This window comes from Siphateles boraxobius, unplaced genomic scaffold (assembly GCF_051911475.1).
Source record: "Siphateles boraxobius isolate OS27281-9 unplaced genomic scaffold, OSU_SipBor_1 16, whole genome shotgun sequence".
In the NCBI taxonomy this organism is placed as follows: Eukaryota; Metazoa; Chordata; class Actinopteri; order Cypriniformes; family Leuciscidae; genus Siphateles; species Siphateles boraxobius.
This window is the reverse complement of record NW_027508766.1, coordinates 17,911,464-17,926,192: the sequence shown is the minus strand read 5'-3', so window position 1 is coordinate 17,926,192 and position 14,729 is coordinate 17,911,464. Positions and strand designations below refer to the sequence as shown.

Below are 14,729 nucleotides of genomic sequence, written 5' to 3'. Positions count from 1 at the left end.
TTGTAATGCGTTACATTACTCCTGTATTACTTTTGAGTTACTTTCACCAAAATAACTATACAGAAGTAGAAATTAACATTCTAAAATGACTAGGGCTGTAACGATATGCGATATGAAACCGAAATCGCGACACTCAGATCCACGAACCTGCAGAATCGCGACACACCCCTTCCAACTCCCAGCGTTATCCTTCCCGTCCAGATCCAATGCTACCACATCTTTATATTACTATTAGTATTATTTGAAGTTAACATAACATTATAAAATACGTAGACCTACACCACAAAACTAGTTGATGATAAATTATTTAAGATTTGGGAATTCCAGCTTTATGGACATGACATTTGCAGTCAAAACTTGAAATATAAATTTTCAGAAAATGCATTGATACCAAAATATTGAAATGTCTGTTTATCCATAGGCTCCTCCCTGAAAGGAGTCCAGATATTAGAAAAATATCAGTCTACACATGCGTTTTATATTTAATATTATGGAAATAGACAGTCATGCGTGACAAAAAAAAACTTTAACTTTTAGGAGGCAACGATTTTTTTTGTTTTTTGTAATTCTGTGAATTAAACTGCGCAAATCGGATGAAGAAGGGTTGGCTCTCCACAGAACATAAAATATTTATTTTATTTTATTTTTCGTGTTTTCATTTATGAGGAAAAAACAATGTTACAGACGTGACAGTTCTCCGTTACGGACGCGACACTAAAAGACTGCTTTAAAACTTTCACAGAGACCTTACACACAATAAAGCCTTTCTTTAAAGTGAATTTCGTTTTGTATTAATTGTAGCCTATCTTAATTTTAATCAATGTTTCATCAACCAATTGCCTGGATTTAAGCGCGTGAACTGGAGCGCGTCTCATAAATGAACCGAAACTCAGCGTATAAGGTAGCCTAGCCTATTCACGGACCTGAAAAAATATATCTATATTGATATGTCTACTTGTAAACAGAACAATTCAAAACGAAAGAAAACAGACTGCTCTCTGCTTATGAAATTAAATGTGCATTTCTCTCTGGTGCATTCACTAGCCTACTGCGAAGATCGCGAGTCAGCATCGTCAACTTCATCTTGACCTTATTAATAAACAATTTAAATGTCTCCTTGCTATATTTGATATATTCATAATCATTGCTTTTGCCGGTTCTTTGTGACATCTTTTAGGTGCTTTATCGGCAGCGCCGCCGCCCTTACATGAACGCGTCACCACCGCATCAAAAACATGATTGCGTGATGAAAACATGAAAAATACCACATAAACATAGCCTAACTGTTTAGAAAGAAAACACAGAACGAATAGCCTAATGCTCATACGTCCATCTCGCGAATGTATAGCCTAGTCTTCTTCATGCCATCTTCACCATTAGCTGCTTTTCCACTGGCCAGCGCGAGCACAGAGGCCGAAATTATACCTCACGGCACTCCTGTAAAAAAATCGCTATAAATAATATATCAGACGCTGCCATTTAGTCTTTATTTACAGACTTGGACACCACACGCGGCTATTGACTGACCACGAACAGTTAATTTAGCCTACTTGCATTTTTCATTCGTTAATGTCTCCAGGTCTTCCTGTTTTTTTTTGTTTTGTTTTTTGTTTGTTTTACAATTAAAACTAAAAGTCTGTTGTAACGCAAGCCTTACTGAACATGTACCGAGTAAAATATTACTGAAAACTGATTAGTAATGCCTTACACTACTGCGTTACAGCAAAAAGTAATATGTTACTGTAATGCATTACTTTTGTAACGAGTTACTCCCAACACTGGAAATAACACAGTCATAATATAATTTAGGTTTAAATGCACGTTAAATGTTTGCAATGATTTAGTTTTTACTGCATTTCATTGCATTCGCACCAGTCGTAATAAAGCAGTGGAAGGTGCCATTGCCCATATGACCATGAATGTTTAAAATGTCGTTTTAGCTACGTTTCTAGTATGGCATTTATACACGGGGCAAATTACATTTAATGAAACATAACGTTAGCTAAAATGCACAAGATAATATACAAATCTAATAATACCATTACCCAGGCCAACACATAATACATTTAAACAGGGGTGCCGCTAAGGGGGGAAAAGTTAGGACGATTCTAAGGGCCCACACACTTTTGGGGCCCCCAGAGATCGATTTTATTAATGGAATGGGTGGGGTAGGGGGCCCAACATCATATTCTTTCATAGGGCCCAACATAGCCGCGCCCCTGCATTTAAAAGTTACAAAACATTTAAATTATAGGCCTATTTATAACATTTAAAACGCGTGGCGACTTGCCTCGACCTGACATTTCTGGAAAAATAGACTTTCTGGCTTTCTGACAAAAAGCCAAGCGTCTTCCCTTTATGCTAGTTTCTCTGTTGGACAGTGACATTTTAGAAAAAAAAAGCTGTTGATTAAATACCATTTGATCTCATATTTTGTAAAAAAAATAATTAAAAAAAAAATAATATATATATATATATGTATATATATATATATAATAAAATCCTGAACTGACGATTGTTTTCCTCATCCATTTTTGAGGAAGCACTGTTAGACCAGCAGAGGTGTGTAAGTTTTATCTTCAGTAGAGGTGAGTGTATGTGCTATTGTTGCTCCAGTAGAAGTCGCTGTTCTCACTGTTTTCATCGCAGCAGCACTATTAGAGGAAGAAAGCGACCGGACGGCTCACACTCGCCGATAACCAACCCAAACCTCCAAAAACCACTTGAATTTATATTTTAGGTAAAGGATACACACAGCTCAAGATAATTTTCACCATATTGCTTTTCAGAATTGCTTGATACTAACGACTGACACTGTTTTTAACGCTTTACGTGCCTCATTTTTGGGAGTAAGTTAGCTGTTAGCTTTAGCATCTCTGGGTTTGGTTCAGCGCGAGGTCAGCTAACGCTAACTTGCCCTTTAATGCTCAACATTAACACATTTATCGTCTAAAATACGACACGGAAACGCAAGGGTCGCTGATATACGGGTTAAAACATTACTTTGGAGTGATTTATATTAGGTGTGGTCTAGCTTATATCTGTGAAACCTTTGACAGGAGTGTGTGATTAGCTGATTAGTCAGTCATGGCGCTGGCTGATTGTAGTGCTGCAGCAGTGTTTATGCTGCTTTAGCTCAGTGTCACGTTACTCTTTGACTGTATACATACCAATTTACATAACTATCGTGCTTGTTTGTCATCTATACATCATTATTATCCTGAATGTGCTTTGTCTTGATCTCTGACTACCGAGGTTTGGTGATCTTTTATGGTGGAAAAGGGAAATGTGCCTTTTAGACAATAGTAGGACATTCGGTCAGCTGAGCGCTGCTTGATTACTGTCAATGTGGTTTCATTTTGTTGTTGTGAATGCTGTATATTTGATTTATGTTAGACTATTTATGAGTTGGTGTCATTTTAAGCTTTGTATCATTTTTCTTTCTGCTTTCCAGTGCAAAAATGACGACTGCACCATATAACTATTCCTATATTTTCAAATATATAATTATTGGTAAGTGAGCAGTTTGTTTTCCACAGTACACTGTTTTTTAATCTTTCTATCTATAGATGTTCCACAATATTTAATTATTTTTTGGACATTTGGCTCATTTATATGTGTTTATTTGTTGTTTATAGGTGACATGGGGGTTGGAAAGTCATGTTTACTCCACCAGTTCACAGAAAAGAAATGTAAGTGCCAAAGGTGGTATGAATTACACTAAAACAAGGAATCCTTAGAAGTGCAGTAAGCGATTTATGGTAAATGCTGTTGATTTTTTTTAAATCACAAAAAAACCCACCCAAAAGGACCACACCCCTATCTTGATGTCTCCGCCCCCACATTCATGTACACGCAATGCAACACACGCAACGACTATGGCAGAATCTGCTGTGCCTGCCGCCCGAGGGTATGATTGTCATCAATAAGTGAAAGCAATTAGTGTTACTATGATAATTCAGGTCGAATGTCTAATTGTTATTTAGCTCCTCTACTCCTTAAAAGTCATCCCTTCCAACCCCCAAAAAACAAATAGTTTTCATGAACAGGTCCCTACATAACACGATAGTCCAAAGTAACTAATATATTACAAATGTGACAGGATTAAGAGGCTATAGCGATCATTAATAGGGGAACCAAAGGAAAAAAACATATATTATTTATTCATTCATATATTAGGAGTGTTATCTCACTTTTCGGATACACTCTGGAAGACAGTGCTTGAAACAGGTGAAGGTTTAGACTTTCCAGGCTTATAATAATAATGATAATAATAATAATGCGAATGAACAAACAAGCGACACACGGGTATATATCCAAGCAAAAGAAATCTTATTTTTAGTTCTGTGAAATACAACAAAACCAATGTTATTCGTGTATCGAGAAGAAATAAAGCAACCTCGGCATCTGTTTTCAGGCCTTCCCGCACCTTAAGGTCTCTCTAGCGTTAGAAAGCTTCTCCGATATTAACACTGATCCCACCTCTTGTCTGATCGTAACCCTTCTTTTAAAAGTTATATTCTCCTGGCCATTTCCTCTTTTTTATTTTTTCTGCCATCTCTCTCTTTCTAATGTCTGTCTTGTGCACTGAGCTCTCTCTCCTCCCCCCATCATGAGTGGATACTACTACTAGTGCTGATTGGCTACAAGTGTGTTTTGATGCTATTTCCGATCCACTTTTCAACAGCATTTCTCAAAAATCGCTTGCTGCACCTGCTTATTGAGGCACAGGCTATTACTAAATATGTTTCTGTCATGATACTGGAATTTCTAATATGCAAATGTATTACTTTACAAAGTGACATCACCAGCTACTGGCCTGGCATGCATAATATGGCATTTTTAGTCGTTTATCCGGATCCGTGTGTACGGTGATCATTTTGATGAAGTTCTCGTCTCTATGCAAAGGAAATGCATCTCAGATTTTAGTAAATCGTTGCCATGTAAACATAGCCTTAATATCTTCACTTGCAAGAATTAAAAAAAACCCTCAAATCTTTTATTTTGGCAGAGAACTGTAGGGAGGCCCTTAAAGTTGTGACAACAGGTTTACTAACACTTGCAATTACAAATCTAGTTGAAATGCTACAATCATCTGTCCGCAAAAATGGGAGATTACGCTAATGTGAAAAAGCATAACCGCCATATTGCATTCTCAAATCCATGTTAAATTCAGAGCACATGCAAAGATGGAGTTTGCAGCATTTACTGTGAACCGAGCTGCTCTGAGATGCTGAAAACTCCAGATCATGAGCTACTCATGAGTAAGAACACAGTGCCCACGCTCTGAAACACGCAGTGCAACAAAGAGATGCATAGATTGCAAAAAAGAGTACTGAAAGAGAATTTTACTGTGTATCAAAAAAAATTATATTTTTGACCACATATATGTTATTCTTTTTTATGCTGATTATGCCCTTATTTTAAACAAGGTGGCTTCAAAAGTTCTTCATTACTTGAGTAACTTCGACTTTGTATTTTTTTAGTTATGGCTGACTGCCCTCATACAATTGGTGTTGAGTTTGGCACACGGATAATTGAAGTGAGCGGGCAGAAGGTGAAGCTTCAAATTTGGGACACTGCAGGGCAGGAGAGATTCCGTGCTGTCACACGCAGCTACTACAGAGGAGCTGCCGGGGCCCTCATGGTGTATGACATCACCAGGTAGACCAATATTCCTACTCTGATCGCATTGAGGTTACATGTTCAATGCTATCTGTTGAAGTGTACTTTTTTTTTATTCAAGCTTCAAGGAAAATATGTGATTCGTGTTGTTTTTTGCAGGCGAAGCACGTACAACCACCTCAGCAGCTGGCTGACTGATGCCAGGAATCTCACCAACCCAAATACTGTAAGTTCCTTCCATTTTAACTATAACTTAAGCCCACACTTTGTACACATGATGCTTTTCAATTTTGTTAAAATGTTGTTGGGGCTTCATACATATTTTAACTGCAGATGTGGTTTGCATGAAGAGCAAACTTGAGCCTGTGTAAGACAATCTAAATCATTTCTCAGGTGATCATTCTAATTGGTAACAAAGCAGACCTAGAAGCCCAGCGTGATGTCACATATGAAGAGGCCAAGCAGTTTGCTGAAGAAAACGGTAAGGTGGTTGTAATTTAAATTAATACATGATTACCATCTTTAAAGAATCTTTAAACTTGAAATTAAAATGCAAAAAACAATCACCCAAAATCATTTTTCTTTCCATTTTCCCTCAAAAACTATTTTTTTTATTGAAGAACATAGTTCTGTAATATAGAACAAAACTTCTGGAATAACATAACGACTTGGGGTAAATTTAATATATTAAATTAAATGTTAATTAATTGTACTTTGTTGTGGGGGTAGGATGGTTTTTAGTCCATTTATTGTTGTTGTTAACTGAATAGCTCAGATCAAAATGATAAAGTGGTCCACTGTTGAATTGACTTCAAGGCTAATACATTGCCAGACATCCCACACTCACTACAATCTTTTTAAACAGGTTTGTTATTCCTTGAGGCAAGCGCAAAAACGTAAGTGGCCTTTGTCATCTGCCATTAGAGCGTACGCACGTAATTTGTCAATTTCCCAGTGTGATATTTCAGTTCTCTTTAGCATCTCTGCATATGTCCATCCAACAGAGGTGAGAATGTGGAGGATGCTTTCCTTGAAGCCGCAAAGAAGATCTACCAGAACATTCAAGACGGCAGCCTGGACCTGAACGCAGCCGAGTCAGGGGTCCAGCACAAGCCTACCGCCCCCCAGGGTGGGCGGCTCAGCAGTGACGCACAGCCTCAGAAGGAGGGATGCAGCTGTTAATGACCATGGAGACTTCACTCTCTCAGTTTCTCTATTCCTTCCCCTCCCAGATCCCACCTCTGAATCTAAAAGTCTTTCCCTTTTCAGTATGTTTGCTCATGGAGACTGGGGCCAGATGGCTCTGTGTGATGGAGGTCTAACATAATTCATGCTCTCTTCTTTCCCACCTTCCCTTCTCCTCCTTATTCCCTCACTTGTTTTGCTTGTTTCTCATACGCACACATCCCAGTGCTCCCATTAAGCACTCAAGGGAGGACGGCTCCTCCGCTGAACACTAATCCCGAAGAGAGAAGATGATTGTCCATAAACTGAAGAAATGCTGGGTTTATCCTTTACAGATGTGATGTGCGTAACTATAAACTAAACATCTCATGTACAGGGGCTGTCTGAATACTAGAGTAATGTAAATGAAATGGAAATATTGGCAAACGTTATTCGTGTTGAAGTGATCAGGAGAACATGCATCAACATTGTATGTAACATTTTGTTAAAAATCTAAAACTGAAATATTGTATTCTGTTTTAAATAGTTCACATCCAATCACCAAATATTTATCCCTGTTTGTACCTATTCAGGAAATAATATACATGTACTATACAAGATTAGTATTGTTTTGAGAAGAATTTCAATGGAAGGTCCATTGTAAAAAAAATTAGCTATGGCTTTGGTCATTTCAGACAGTTATTTTAACTTAGTAACTGTTATAGTAATATATTGAAGAGGCTGGGACACATTTTAGGTCCTGAAGAATGTTTCCCGCACTTTGCAGTTTTGATTGTTTTTTTTCCGAGGGCCTGGAGCTGGTTTTGTTTTAAGATCTTAAGACTACAAGGTTTCAGATCCCCTTTCGGGCTGTTTTTTGAGCATCTGTAAATATTTCAACATCACAGTAGCTTAAGAAACAGACCAGCAGGAGAAATCTTCAGGCCCTGCAAATTGTCATCATATCAAGATATTCATATTGTTTTAACATTGATAATTTCAGTTGCCTTATGCTTTGCTTCTGTTCACTCTGATGTGCTACCCTTTTTATTCATAATCCTCATGTAGCTTTTATCGAAAGAATTCCAGCGATTTACTTGTAATAGAGATTTTGCCTTTTCAAAACATTCCATTAAATTGATTTCCAAACACTGGTCATCTTTTGCGCTGAGCTGAGTTTCTTGAAGGTTGCTTAAGCATGATGCACGGTACGGCTGCTTTCACAGGCATCATGGTTTTCCCTCAATCCAAAGGGAGTTTATAAAACCCTACAATTTATGAATATGTAACGAACAGGCCACCACAGCATGAGAAATATTGTGGGAAAATTCAGCCCTGATTTGATTATTACAGCAGCTTGAAAAAACAACTTAAAATGGGCTGATGCAACAACCAGCAGTTTTCTTTTTTCCATAGTTGCACATTTGCAGTGGACCGACAAAAAAGGCAAAAACAAGCACTCCAAATATGATTTTTCTATACAAATTGTGTATTACGGTAGATTTTAGATGTTTTGTAAACTGAAAATCCCTTTTTAATTTGTGTTCACTGTTTTGCTTTTTCTCATCTTAATGACATCTGCAAAAAATAATCTTCTGCTCTTGAACTCAAGTATGTCTTCTGACTGTAAGTGAATTTTATTTGTAATTATGTTAATAAAGACAATACTTTAGGCTGAGTTTTTGTCCACATATACAATTGATCGAACTGAATACGAGCAATAATGAGAGACATCTTGGAAAATGAGAAACTGGACAAGGCTATTAATAGTGTGCAATACTCGCTTTAATTAAAGTATTTGATTTGAGACAAACTATATAAAGAGAAGTGCTGTAATAAATACTCTGCATATCATGGTTTTGAATACAAGATCCTTTTTGATAAATGAAACATTCATTCCAGAGCACAACCTGTTTTTTGTGCATCACATGATGAAACCTGCATCTGTTTCAACTGTAAACACTAAAAAAACATTCACAAGACATTGCCTACTTTGACATGAACAAAAGGCATGTAACAGTCATTAATAATTTCATAAAGCAGCAAATCAGAGGTAGAGAATGAACTTTCACCATCCTAATTTTTACCTAAAGTTTTAGTTTCCTTGTTTGGAAACTGAAACCAAATTTTTTTTTTTTTTGTGCTGTAGAGAAGGTTTAAACATCCAGCCTCTGCCCTAACCAAAGGAGGAAGTAATTGAGACTGTCTTGTGGATGTCTCAATGGTCTCGGTTACTTTTTCTTGTCGATGTGGGGTTTAATCGAACAGCTCCTCTGAACTCATCTGTACTCCTCTGTAATTAGCTGCTTCCATAATCCGATAATGGAAGTGATTCTTCTTTATAAATGCTGCATGGTAACTATCCAGTATATGCAATTATTTGCTTATGTCAATACAGAAGTGCCAATGGACCATTGTTTCTGATCCCTTACATCGGTATGTTTTGGCAGGGCTTCCGGGTCACTCAAATAAGAGTCTTTGGAAGAGTTGCCAAGGAGCTGGTCCAGTTTGTCAACATGTCTGCGCAGACCCTGAATGCTGCCTTCAGTCTGCAGTCTGCGCTGACTCAGAGCCTCTTGCTGGGAGATCATGCGACTGCGCAGTTGAACCTGGAAACCATGGACAGACACTCAAATCAGCCCTAAGATTTCAAATCTTCTCAGACAAAATCTAAATCAATTTCTAATAATTTAAAGTGTGTTACCTTATCACAGGGGTGTCGGGCCAACGTCCTGCAGAGTTGAACTCCAATATGCCCCAACACACTTGCTTAGACATTTCTAGTAATCCTGGAAACTTTGATTAACTGGTTCAGGTGTGCTTAATCAGGATTGGAGCTAAATTCTGCAGGAGATTGGCCCTCAAAGATCAGGGGCCTCATGTATAAAACCGTCCATAGATTTCATCCTAAAAGTGTGCGTATGCCAGAACCTATGCAAAATTCCCTTTATAGACCCTCCACCCCGTCTCCTCCCCGAACTAACCATATATGGAGCTTACAATGCCTCATTTTACTATGCATAACTGATCTGCATATAATTTCCATGCATATTCCCATCCACATGATACCATGTTTAACAGAAGACATTAGGGAAATATGAGATAAGGACCATGTGCTGTCACATCACATTACTAAAAATCATTCAGTACCCTTGCCTTATTTTACAATAAATAAATCAATAATGTATAAAATACATTTCAGAGAAAGTTTTCAGAGAAGAATTATTCTCAATCACAAATAGTAGGCTATTTTTAATTGCTTAAACTAATCAAATATATGCAATTTTGCCTATAAGGTATACATATTTTAGGATGGTTTATATATTTTTAATGGAAATAGACTTGGAGTGTTAATAATTGTCTGACTCAGCGCGTCACTGACAAAAACATTAACATCTGCTATTTAGAACACATTTAGAAGCAGAATTATCATGCGCCAAGCAATCCACGCTGTAGTTAAAACATTAAAGCACATGCCACAGGAAAAGTGTTCAAAAATAGCGCATCCACTACAAATATTTACATCTAAATTAATATAAAAATATTGTAACTTCTGAATAATGATTTCATGAAATTTTAGTGCTTAACTCTATTAATGAGAGTGGCATATTTCATCTAAATGTGTATATCGATGTTAAACCGAGTTTAAATCATTATTTTAATTCATTACTTCGCTCACTCCAGTAAAAGTGAGCACATATTTACACATATTTACGCCTAGTTTATTTTTTTTATAAATCCCAATATGTGTGTGGAAAATGTGTATGGACATTTCAATGTCTTTTTTGCGCGTACGCAACGTTTATTCACCAGGCCCCAGGATTAGGCACCCCTGCCTTATCAAATGATCAAGATATTGGCTATGTCCCAATTCAATGGCTGCATCCTTCGAAGGACTCGGACTTCAAAGGCCAGGCCTTCAAAGGTCTGCCCGAGCGTTGTTAAATGGGACGGTCTCACCTACGAAGGACGGTTAATAACGCCTAGAATATGTGACAGCTGCCGTTGACGTGCAGGAGTAACGTTTGTACTGGACTTTTTTAAAAGTTATATTCAACTGCCTAAACACAAAACAGGGTTCACAGCCTGTCTAAATATGGTCACCTTGATCCATTTGTGTACATAATAAAGAGTATAAATAAACTATATAAAATCACATCTAGATCATTCGAGTAAGTAGAACTCAAAATCATTTAAGAGTGTAATACGGCAATTTGTTTAAAAAAAATCTGTCGTCACTGGCGCACAGAGAATTCTAGGGGAATGCGAAGCCGCCACGGGTCCATCTGTTTTATCATTTCACGGGAAATGAAGGCCACATTTCGAGGCCGCATTTGAAGGAGCCTTCGAATTGGGACAACCTTTGCCGCGCCGTAGTGATTCAATCGGCCCTCGAAGATGCAGCCTCTGATTAACTTAACTGTACCTTCAGGTGGTCCTCCTGCTGCCTTAGTCTTTCCCTCAGTGCTTCCCCTCGCCACTGTTCATCCTGTTTTTAGAAAATGACCAACATTAGCCTTGTTAATTGCATCTCAACTCCTGATAAACAAAACAGAATTTGCAAATGTGGCAGGTTTGAAACTGCAGAAGCAGAAAGAGATTTAAGAGCTGAAGAAAATGGATTGTGCCCACAAGTCATATGAGCTACTTTTTGGTGCTTTATCCTTTTCGGAGCTTCCTCTGTATTCTATGGATAGAATTATCAGATTTTTCAGTGATAAAATGCTACAGTAAATGTTACTTAAGAGCAGTGGTTCTCATCCTTTTTCACTTCAAGGCCCCCTTCTAATATCCACAACAATATTCAAAGGCCCCCTATTTTATTTTCGAAACATTTTTAAAACTAAGTCCTTGTTTCTGTAAATTAAAAAAAAAATGTAATTATGTATTTTTATACTTTTATATACTGTTATACTTTTATACTTATTCTACTTCAATGCAATTATTTTAACCAATGAATTTACGTGATTCTTTTAGTTGGAATTAAGGATAAGGATTTTATTTAAAAATTTAAAATAAAATATATAATTTAATCAATTTGTACCCGATAAAATATTTTAAAGCTCAACTAGTAAACTTGTAAAAAATGCATTAATCATTTTAAAAATGGCCACTATGTTTTAAGATTTTATTAATTTACCAGGTGTACAAGTCACACTTTTAGAATTAGGCTTCCTCATACAGTGTTCCTTGAAGATCCATGTTATAACCTGAATATAATTAAATTAAATTAAAGGGATGGTCCGCCCCAAAAAATCTTTCATCATTTATTCTTCTGTGGAACTACTGCAGATCTTTTGAAGAAGGTTCATAACCAAACAGTTCTAGTTCCTATTTACTTCCATTTTTTTTATTTATTTTTTGTAGATAAAAGTCAATGGGAACCAAAACAGTTTGGTTACCAACAATCTTAAAAATATCTTATTTCATGTTAAGTAGAAGAAAGAAAAGTATACAGGTTTGAAATGAGGGTTTGTAAATTATGACAGAATTAAAAATTTTCCATTATTTTAAATAATTTCATTCATCATGAGGACTTCTAGATGTTTGCTGAGGCTCCCTAGTGGGTCCCGGCCACTGATTGAGAACCACAGCTTTAGAGTAATCTGTATACTTTTACACCGCTATCTCCCATTCTAACACACTTGTTTAAGACGTGCATATGAAAAGCCTCACCTTAGTGTTGTATGCTGGATTCCCCAAGGAGAGCGTAACACTAGGATGATTCTCTTTCAGGCTGTCTGTGTCTGAGGAGGCGCTAGAGGGCGACTCCAGCTCCCTCACCCCACTGTCAATATCCGCTTTCATCTGTGATCTCACAGAGCGCACACTGTCCTTAATCTCACATAGCCGAGAAACTCCTTCCTCTTGGCCCTGCAGCTGAGAGAGGCACATGACTTTCTCATATCTCACTAATAACTATGTACAGTAACATCACATGTGCTGCAAAAAAAGTACAAACAAGTACAACTAATATGTTTATCTGCAACAGATCTATAACAGTAAACAGATGTGGTGTGTTACAATGCTATTTTCTGTTTGTACCATGTCTTTGAGGCAGAGCAGCTCTTGGGAAATTGTGCTGAGCTGTTCCTGCAGCGTTCTGGCTTGTTTATGGTTTTCTTGAGCAGCTTTTTCCACAGTCAGCAGGTCCCTTTGGAGCCGCAAACGCTCCTGAAACAAGCACAAGTTAGTCTGTCGGCTATAAACTATAGTAAAACTTACAGCAGGAGCTGACTAAAGACCTCGTAAAATGAAGGAATGTTAAAATAAAGCCAGTCTAAAGGCCCATTCACACCAAGAACGATAACTAAAAAGATAACGATAAAGATATAGTTCTAAAAATCTTTCTCAATATTTGAGAATAGCAGATTTCACACCACAGCTATAACGATAACGGCACAGAGAAACGATATTTTAGCAATCACTTTCAGAACTATTTTATTCCAGTCGATGAACGATACAAACATCGACAGCCAATCAGAATCCATCCTGCTTTAAAGAGCTGGAGCATTTAAAGCGGCAAACACTTGCTTAGAATAAACAGAACGATATTGCCTGCTGTTGTGGACGCTAATTTAGATATCTTTATAGTTATCGTTCTTGGTGTGAATGTGCCTTAATACTACTGGATTACTGCTTTATTATTTTTTTTAATATGGCAGTCTCATTTATCCAAGTCTTTCAAATATTTTACCATCCCTTGGGGTAAGTTGAGCTTGATAATCTCAAAATTGCCAAATATCAGCTGAATAAAGTTTATAATGTTGTTATTAATAACTAAAACTATGAAAAATAAAGCTGAAATAAAATATAAATATTAGTAGTAAAAACTTAACCTTAAAAAATGAAATAAGTTCCTGTCAAAGTACTAAAATTAAATTCAAATTAAGTTAACTATAACTATAACTATATAATATAAGTACTATAAAAGTATATAAATAATACTAAAACACTGGAATAAATGGCATGTTTTCGTGCATATAATGAAAGAAAACAGAGACATTCTTTAAAATATCTTCTTTTATGTTGCGCAGAAGAAAGTAAGTCGTACAGGTTTGGAATGAGTGGGGACAGAATGAAATTTTTAAATTCTATAGCACTAGGCAACAGCTCCAGTGCCCATTAAATTGCCAGTGTACTACTAATGGGTCCGTCTGCCAATCACCTCTTCCACTCCCAGCAGTCTTTGCCTGTTTGTGTGGCTATGGTTCCTCTGGGCCTCCTGACGTCCCTCAGCGCTGGTCCTGTCAGACAGCAGAGCCTCCTGCAGGCGATGGGTCTCCTCAACAGCATGGTGGAGTCTGATGTCCCGCTCACACACCCTCTGCTCTGAATACACACTCACACTTCAGTACTTAAAGGCAAGTACTAGTACTTAAAGGCTCTGTGCTCACCAGGCTAAACGTAAGGGAACACATGTAATGCAGCTCACCCAGTTCATCCACCTGCTCTTGTAGTGCAGTGCACTGTTTGTGCTCCCTCTGCAGGTCCATTTCTGCGACTGTGTCCTGCTCCATCCGGTCCAGAGCTCTGTCTAATGCCTGCAGCTTCTGCTGCTTCAGCTTGTGTTGCTGCTCCAGATCAGTGCTCTGCTGCTGCTGTACCCTCACCATCTACCCACAGGACACAAACATGATGTCCTCATTACTCCTAGAAAATGGTCAGCTACAATATATGTTAGACAATGATTTTAAAGGTTAGTTCACCCAAAAATGGAAATTCGGTCATAATTTACTCACCCTCATGTCAAACCCATATTGGGTGGTCAGTTACCATTGCTCGGTGAATTTTTGTTGAATCCACATGGCTGGGAATTAAGGGCAAAATAATTTCCAACGCAATTTGCGCAATAGGTTCAGTCGGTCGCGCAAATTCGCAGCTATAACAACAGAAGCTGTTTGGTTTGAAAGTGACTTCTGTGTAAGCAGCGCATCATA

At 37.5% G+C, this 14,729-nt stretch overlaps 2 protein-coding genes across 6 annotated transcripts in view; one reads left to right on the top strand and one right to left on the bottom strand.

Annotated features, from left to right (window-relative positions):
• The first annotated feature begins 2,581 nt into the window (after positions 1-2,581).
• rab14 (RAB14, member RAS oncogene family) lies at positions 2,582-8,467 on the top strand. Of its 2 annotated transcripts, none has more exons than XM_077231885.1 (8): positions 2,582-2,740; positions 3,455-3,513; positions 3,639-3,692; positions 5,487-5,664; positions 5,785-5,851; positions 6,019-6,106; positions 6,491-6,521; positions 6,630-8,467. In XM_077231885.1, exons 2-8 carry the CDS (start codon positions 3,462-3,464, stop codon positions 6,805-6,807), a joined length of 648 nt encoding a protein of 215 aa, XP_077088000.1. In that variant the 5' UTR covers positions 2,582-2,740; positions 3,455-3,461; the 3' UTR covers positions 6,808-8,467. The 2 variants fall into 2 exon arrangements, with proteins under 2 accessions (XP_077088000.1, XP_077087999.1); XM_077231884.1 differs by lacking the exon at positions 2,582-2,740 and adding an exon at positions 3,256-3,305.
• An 85-nt stretch (positions 8,468-8,552) lies between these two features.
• Positions 8,553-14,729, bottom strand: part of cntrl (centriolin) — a 70,946-nt gene continuing 64,769 nt past the window's right edge. For all 4 annotated transcript variants that reach the window (XM_077231876.1, XM_077231873.1, XM_077231874.1 and 1 more), the window contains 6 exons: positions 14,225-14,405; positions 13,958-14,121; positions 12,835-12,963; positions 12,466-12,669; positions 11,216-11,278; positions 8,553-9,398 (listed from right to left, as the gene is read on the bottom strand). In XM_077231876.1, the coding sequence (XP_077087991.1) occupies positions 9,174-9,398; positions 11,216-11,278; positions 12,466-12,669; positions 12,835-12,963; positions 13,958-14,121; positions 14,225-14,405 (966 nt within the window). In that variant the 3' untranslated portion in view covers positions 8,553-9,173. The remainder of the gene's footprint in view (positions 9,399-11,215; positions 11,279-12,465; positions 12,670-12,834; positions 12,964-13,957; positions 14,122-14,224; positions 14,406-14,729) is intronic.